Below are 8490 nucleotides of genomic sequence, written 5' to 3'. Positions count from 1 at the left end.
ATCGTGTAATTTGGGTGCATCCTGTAGCTCAGTGGTAAGAGCATTGCATTAACAACGCATGTTGCGGGTTCGATCCCAGGGGATTGCAAATACCTATGTAAAATGTACAGGATAAAGCAATTTAAGTCGCTTTGGATAAAAGCGTACGCCAAATGCCTAAATGTAAATGTAAATGCATCCCAAAGAGAATCTGGTTTAAAAAAAAAATACGAACACTTGTTTGTTGTGAGGTAAAAGTAGGCTATTTGAGGTATAATGTGCTTAATTCTAAATATTTGAACACCATGAAGATAACATTTGTCAAAATTAAATTATTATATAAATATGCTTATTTGCATTACAATATATTCATATAGATATACATAAAGTCAACTTCAATCAGTTTGAATGTGAACAACGTTTGCATGTTTTCAGGGCTTTTCAATTTATTCCACGCAATATTGGGCAATACACAGTAGCCTACATTATATTGATTTTTTTGACATTTTTTGCCATTGCCATTCTCGTAAATACATTGTTATTTAAATTTGTTTGCATACCTATATTTTCGACATATATTTTCTAAATTTGGCATTTAGTCTTATTATAGGCATATTAGTTAATTTTACATTTTACTGTGGGCCATAGAGGTCCACAATAAACTCAATAATTATTAATAACTGAATAATTCTGGGAATTCATGGTCTGAATGTTAAACTTTATATAATCAAAACAACAGATTAAATCTAAATATGTAAGAATGTGGGCTACACAGAAATAAACTTTCAAAAAGAAACCTTCCCTGATACAATTTATAGATGATGGTGTGACTAGCCCCAGTCTCACACACTACAAACTGGACTAGTTTAATGAAAAATAAAATATATAATATCCTCAGAATTAACATTGTTTAAAATTCATAAATCATATTAGAGCAGCTTGTTGTCCACCAAATGTGTGTAGTTCTTCTGTTTACCCAGACCCTCCCTCTTTGTTATCCTTTCGGCGTCTTTTCCCATAATGCAACAGGCAACAAAGGAAGAGGGAGAGGAAGCGACTGTAGCCAAAGTGGCTAGCTAGCACAAAAAAGAGGAAGAAAGGTTAAGCGTTCGTAAAACTTTAAGGGATGTGTGTCTCTTACCAAACGGATTAATACATATAGGCAGAGAAGAAGGTCGACCCCTTACGTGCGTGAGATAAGCACATGTCACGAGCAGAAGATGTTTATGTGAGGTCTTGTTCTTGTACATTTAGCTTAGCATATAGCAGTCCATTATTAGTGCGCTAATGCTAAATGTCGCTGTCGTCGTCGGAGGTAGTGGTTTATACTATCCACATCCCCCTGTTTTTATACGACGGATTTCAGTTGTGTTTAAAGTGGTAAGTTACCTGCGATTTATATGTCTGTGCTTTATAACGTGGTCTGACACGAAGGGCTGTAGCATGCTAGCTAAGTTAGCTAATTTAAAGGCCTGTTTATTTTGTCAAGCGTGGTTATAGATGTGCTTGTGGTGATAGTCTTAACTTATAAACAGTACTGTCTGTACTACATTGATCCATATTCTATACGACATAATTTATGAACAGTAATTCAATGTTGTCTTCATAGATATCGTGCTAGCTGGTCTGTCGTCACAACCCAGTGTCGTCCTAAACATTATGTTGGCTTCGTTCATTGGGGTTAAATCCAGAACAAACATATGATGACAGATTTCATGGTCTTATAAAATATGTCGCAAATATATGACCTAGATTTGATTTGAACTGTTTTTATTAGCTCTTTTGGTTATATGCGTTTCTAAATGTAAAATTGCAGTAGAATGGCAATCATTTATAATACCATCATATATTATAGTATTGTCGATATAACCAAACCATGTTGTAAAACATAAAGCTCAGCATTTTTATGTGGAACTGTTTTATAGGTGCGTTTTTACATACATTTAATGTTTTGCATGTACAGTACATTGTAAAACAACATTGCTACAATGACTAGTTTACTTTTCTAATACATATTTTATCATGTTTTTTTTGCAGATGACAAGAACTTTGGCGTGCACATTATTGACATTTCCCAGTCAGATGGCAGGACCCTGCAGTTAACACCCATCGGTCATCACATAAGACCGTCCCATGCCCTCACCTGGCAGGGTGTATAAGGATGAAGAAGATCAGTCTCAAGACGATCAGAAAGTCACTTAACATAAAGGGCAAAGAGGATGGGGATTTTGTCATGCTCCAGCAGCCGACTTTAGCAGCTGAGTTTACGAAAGACGACTCCCTTTTCGGAGGTTGCTACACCAAAGGGTTGGTGGGTTGTGATCTTAATGGGGAGGATGAAAAGGGTCACAAGAACAGATCCAAGAGTGAGAGTCTCATGGGTACTCTAAAAAGAAGGCTGTCTGCTAAACAGAAAGCAAAAGTGAAAGGAAGTTCCTCCACAGTGGGCTCCGGAGACGATGATGACACCTTCTCTTCCTCGTCGGTCCCAATAAGCTTCAGCGAAGTCAAAGCCCAGCGGCCCTTAAGATCCTCGTCTCTCCGAAGCCATCACTACAGTCCTTCTCCGTGGCCTTTCCGGCCCGTCAGCTCAGAGGAAGCTTGCATCAAGATGGAGGTGAAGGTAAAAGCCATGGTCCACTCCCCTAACCCAAGCCCATCCCTCAATGGCATCCGAAAGGAGTTCCACGATATCCAATTAGAGAGTCTGTTTCAAGACCAGAGCGAATCTCTCAAGGACATGGAGACTCAAAGTGGCAACTTGCATTTGAACATTGAGGATCATGTGCCTATTGGACTCGCACCTCAGGACTACATCCAGTACACAATGCCTTTAGATGAGGGAATGTACCCAGATTCATCCCGGTCTTTCTGCTCTCCCATGGAAGTGGGGGATCAGGAGGAATCTGACTCGCTGCACGTGGACCAGGGCCAAGGCGACCACGAACTCATGCCACCGGACAATCTAAGGGATGAGACCGTGGATGGACACCTACCTGGTACTCCAGCAATGATCCTGTCCAATTCCAGAGCAGACACACCTTTGTTTTCTCCCTCGCTTTCACCTCTTTCTACCAATGAAATTCCTAGGACCCTCTCTGGGTTCAGTGGTGCAGACTCTCTTGTCATTGAGAGAGTGAGGCACCACTTGAACTTTGACCCCCATTCCGCCCCCGGTGTTAGCAGGGTGTACGAGTCTTTCCAAAGTAGCGGACCCATGGTTGTAACCAGCCTTACAGAGGAACTCAAAAAACTGGCCAAGCAGGGTTGGTACTGGGGACCTATCACTCGATGGGAAGCCGAGGAGAAGCTGATCAACCTACCGGATGGTTCTTTTTTGGTGAGGGACAGCTCGGACGATCGCTATCTCCTCAGCTTGAGCTTTCGGTCACAGGGAAAGACTCTACACACCAGGATTGAACACTCGAACGGCAGGTTCAGTTTTTACGAGCAGCCTGATGTAGAAGGTCACACTTCCATAGTAGATCTTATAGAGCTTTCTATAAAAGACTCTGAAAACGGCGCATTCTGTTACTCCAGATCCCGCGTGCCAGGGTCTGCCATGTATCCCGTTCGGTTGACCAATCCGGTATCTCGGTTCATGCAAGTCCGTTCGCTGCAATATCTTTGCCGGTTTGTCATTCGACAGTACACGCGGATAGATCTGATTCAGAAACTGCCTTTGCCAAACAAAATGAAAGATTATTTGCAGGAGAAACACTACTGAACTGATTGTAGTGGTGGGATACAGTAGTAAATTGCACTTTTTTTGGGGTGATACATTCTTAAAACAGTTTACATGGATGGTGGTGAAGCAATCGGTTTTATAGGCTGGAGTTTTGTCATTAGCATAGGTCGACTATCTGATCTTCCCACAAAAATGAGCAGAAAATTTGTTGTTGCTCAGATTCAGTGTTTTATGTACAACAAAGCTTTTCAGATCTACTTGCCTAATGAAATTTACCGGCGTGTGTGATAAACACATCAGCATACTGATTATATGAATATGTATTGCAGGAATACTAATACAGTTTTGTTTGGAATGGATGATAGGATTGGTCTTTACAATGATGTGAATAATTTTTCAATCATATCGCTGTTGCTGTAGACTTACAAGAAATTTGATTTTGAACTTATTAAACATTTGCATTTGGTTGTTCTTTGCTGTATTAAGAAAACATGATGTCAGCCAAATTTTTGGCAGGTCTTGATCATTTTCTCTCTGAATATTGGTACTTTTAATTAAACGCGGAAATATGCTGGATGCCGCTTTTTGGTGGTCACGTGTCATGCGTGTCAAAACCTGACATACAATTTTAATCAAAAAAATTTAAGAAAATAAGTATTTATTCTGAATAAATGTTAAATGTTTCTCTTACCATATTCTTTGCTATTCTTTAGACTTTTGTAGATCTGTGCAACAACAAATTCAGTGATTCAGGTATGAGAAGGACTATGAATTACATGCAAAACGAATATTAGACATAAATGCCAAGAATTTGTGACTATCCAAAAAGGGAGCATGTAAAGGACGAAGTTGATTTGCGTGTGGCTCATACAGTATTGTGTTCTGTCATGGCTCATTTAAATTAAGCAAAGATATTATGGTTTATAAACATCTTATTTGTTTGGTTTTGTTTTTAAACGCCATATGAAGTATTTGAATTGTGATTTCATAGCACTAAGGTGATTAGAATTGTTTGTGACAACCAACCTAAAAGCACAGTTTTTTAGAGACATTTCACCGTAGATGGCTTGTTATACTTAAACCACGAGCAAACTTTTAACTGAATGAATCTGCAAATATCCCAAAGGAATTCTGCATTCGTTAGCTCTTGAGTGAATATGGGAGATGTTTTGGCATTGCAGAACGAGAGCAGGCTTTCTCACCCTCTGCCCTCCATAACAGCGGCATGTCAACCTGTCAGTGTTTCATAAACTCAGCTTCAAGCCAAAAATGTTGTATTCTGACATTGGAGAATTCATACACTGTTATTTGCTTTGTGTTGGTGTTTTTCTCAGACCGTTCTTTATTCCTTTTCCTATTACCTGAAAGGGAATTGTCTGTTGCTTTTTCCTTAATGAAGGCTTTAATAGGGCTTTCCGAGAAAAGTTTGTCATCTGAAACAACTGAGATAATTTGTAAGGTTTTGTAGAGTGCGTCTTAACTGACACGGATTGATATGTTACGATGGCATGCTTTAGGCCTTCATTGGGTTAAAAAACTAAAGCTATCGGGAGCTTATACATGTCTCTTTTTTTTCTGGCATATTGAATGTGCGTGAATCAGAGCCAGAACTTTCTATTTGCGGTTTTCGCACCACACATGGTCCAAAAAAGGCCTTTAAAAAGCGCCAGTTGGCGTTCACAGAACCCATTGAACAATGCCGTGTAAAGTATTCAAGAGACACCTTGGGGAGATTTTGAAGGTTAGTTGTCAAATAAACCCAGTTTGCCATCTTTAGTGTTCCATTAGTGAATACATACAAGACTCATTGTTGATTAGTTTGATTTAAATATGGTTATGAGGGACAGTTAGGGGTGGAAAGTACTCCTGAACACACAATAGAAGCCGAGGTTTAAATGCTGTATCTTCGTTGGTGTAAAGAATGTGCTCTTCATATTGGTTTGCTGTATTACGGCACATTTGCCGACGTCGCGTTAGATGAAGGATTGTCTGGAGTCAATAGAATGATGTTCTCAGTTGCTAGTATCAGAATTACCTTTATATTGTGTGTGTGTGTGTGTGTGTGTGAACGAGCAACAAGAAAAGAATGTCGAAGGCAAGGCACAAGATTTTTAATGAAGTTGTGTTTACCAGAATGTGGAAGTTGACTAATGCAAAAAATAAATGTGAAGTGTTTGACTGCAATGTACTTTTGTTTAATATCCTTTATTTTTTACAAGATGTGAGAAGCATAATTTGGTCAAACTGAAATTGTGTGACTGCAGTGTGAGCGTATTTAGTTTTAATGAGGTTGCCAGGACTCCATCACTTTCAATATTGTTTTCATAACTTTGTGTATGTTGTTAAATGTTGCTTGTTCAGATTGCTGAAGTATTTTGATCACAGTCAAGCACTCAACAAGCTTCACTGAAATATATATTTTTCTGATTCATTTTCTGTTGTCCGTTTGCTGCGAAGGAAGGTGAATGTTTACATGTTTTTAGTACAGATTAGTATCTTTGTTTAAATCTTATTCCAAACATCTTGGTACAATTAAAAAAATGTACTTCTTAAATGTGTCATACACATTTGTGCTGCTTTATGATTATAATTGCCTTTATTACAAAGTGGGGGAGAAAGAATGTCACCCACATATTGGCCTATATATTCATGACCTTTATACTTTTGGGGTCACATGCAAAAATTGTAGTCATTGTTTTCAGTGCTCTGAATGCAGTCCTTTTGCCATAAAGGATCTGTTTACTCCAGTTTACATTGTCGGTTTTCCAAAGTCATTTCTTGTTTGTTGTTAATTTGAATTGTTGAAAGTACCAATAGTGTTTTCTTGCACATTTGGATACAGTTAAACATTTTTGTATCTGCTGGTATAAATTATGAATAAAAAGCTTTATTCAATTTTACCTTTCTTATTAATGTTTCTCCCAAGAAAAAAATGTGTACGATAAAAACTTTGGAAAGCAATATTCACTTGACATTTCTTTTGATGCGAGATGGAAATGTGTGATTTGTGACTATAAACGTTTCTTAGCTTCCTAATAAAATAAGGGAAAGTCATATGTGAATTTATTTACAATTCTCCACTGAACTCCTAAAGAATAGACAATTATTTATTATTTTTCTGGGCACAAGATGTTATATTTATGGTGTTAGGTGGTGATATGTTGTCACACTAGGATGCCACCCTCATAAAATAGCACGTCCTTTTAAAAGTGCTGTACTGAGTGAGTCAAACTTTCAGTGTGAAAATAATTTTAGGTTTGTTTTGACACAGTGATATGCAATTCTGTTCCAGGATATAATTGCTGTTGTAGGATTGTCATGTTGAGTATTTACAGCCTCAATCTGTCCCTACCCTTGTTACCATACATTATTCAGGTAAGAACCTTTGCAACACTATTTATTATAGGGGAAAGTGTGCCAGGGAGGAATGATATGGTAAAGTGAATTCTCATATTTCAGTCTATCATCTGAAACGAGAAAAAGCATCTGTAACACAAGGACAATGACATCTTCCCCAACAGCATACTTTTTTTTTTTGTTGATTCCCATTGGGTTCACAGATTTAACTAAAAACTCATGACTTCATTTGATAAACGTTGTTGAGAAGCCCAGATGAAATTCAAATAGCACCAAAGATTTGCTAGTGTTATGTGGAATTCAATTAGTGGAAAATTGCTGTTCGGTTTGTTTTTTAGTGAGAGTGTTTCTTTCCCTCCAAAGTCATCAATCAAATGTCTTATTTCTTAGATTTATGACTTAGCCCTGCCATCTGGTCCTCTGCATGAAGTTCCATTTGTCACCAGAAAACCGCGGATGATGAAGACAGCTCAAATTACGCTGTGAACATATCCATGGCTTTAAAATGACACGGCAGAAGGAACTTCGTTGGTCTGCGGCATTATAATAAGGCCCTAAAGTGCCTGCTGGCACCAGATGTTTTTATATGTGGGGTGCTAAAGGGTCACTTTGGAGGCTAGTCTGTGATCCCCGTCCAAAGGTGTAATCACTATTGAAGCTGCGGGTAAACAAGAAAGCATATTTATGGAGAATAATTAATCAATGGACTAATGGCTTTTTACATGTTTTACTTTAATGGGCTGTTTTGGGAGTATTGCCAGATTGTCAGCTTTTTTTTGTTCCTAGGTCAATGTTAAATGCTTTTGATATGGATTTCAGAATCTGTAAGATCAACCATGAGACTCAAGACACAATTTACATGTAGTTACGTTTGTATGGATTATCCAAACAGTATGAAGGCCCGCTTTGAACACCTGTAACTCTGACTATGACATGTCAGCCGGATTTCACGGGAATTCGTAACTATTGGTTAGTGCATATAAATTACGCAAAGTGAATTGTGCAAAAACATAGACTATAAACATAGGCCTCCTGTAGATAACAGTGATATTCTGCCAGCTAGGACACCGGGAAAAAGGTCAAATATTAAATAAGTAAATTACATGTTTTTAATGTTTTTAAACACAAACTTTATTTATGTTTTTATCGTATTTATTTCTGTAATTTGGTTACAGAAGAAATGTGTTCTGTCAAATATTTACAGTCTATAACATTGTAAAAGAATCCTATAAAATACTTGCGTTTTCTGGCAGCTGCACGGGGCACCAGGATAATACCGTAAAATATCAGTTTTGTCATGTATAATAACACCTTTTTCATGTTGTCTTTATTGGTAATTTGATGCTCTATTACCATATTTATGTAATATGTGAACAATTTAAAAATTTACAAAAAACAGTACAATTCAGTATTATTTTTGCTTTTGTTACAGTATACATTTAAGGGATATTTCTTATTTTTTTGCT

At 37.7% G+C, this 8490-nt stretch overlaps 1 protein-coding gene across 1 annotated transcript; it reads left to right on the top strand.

Annotated features, from left to right (window-relative positions):
* Positions 1-1019: 1019 nt before the first annotated feature.
* LOC130413524 (suppressor of cytokine signaling 6) lies at positions 1020-6562 on the top strand. The gene is made up of 2 exons (XM_056738803.1): positions 1020-1359; positions 2017-6562. The coding sequence occupies exon 2, from the start codon at positions 2141-2143 to the stop codon at positions 3704-3706; it is 1566 nt and encodes a 521-aa protein (XP_056594781.1). The 5' UTR covers positions 1020-1359; positions 2017-2140; the 3' UTR covers positions 3707-6562.
* The last annotated feature ends 1928 nt before the right edge of the window (positions 6563-8490 follow it).

Source organism: Triplophysa dalaica, chromosome 23 (genome assembly GCF_015846415.1).
Source record: "Triplophysa dalaica isolate WHDGS20190420 chromosome 23, ASM1584641v1, whole genome shotgun sequence".
Taxonomy (NCBI): Eukaryota; Metazoa; Chordata; class Actinopteri; order Cypriniformes; family Nemacheilidae; genus Triplophysa; species Triplophysa dalaica.
This window is presented reverse-complemented; position numbering and strand designations above follow the sequence as displayed.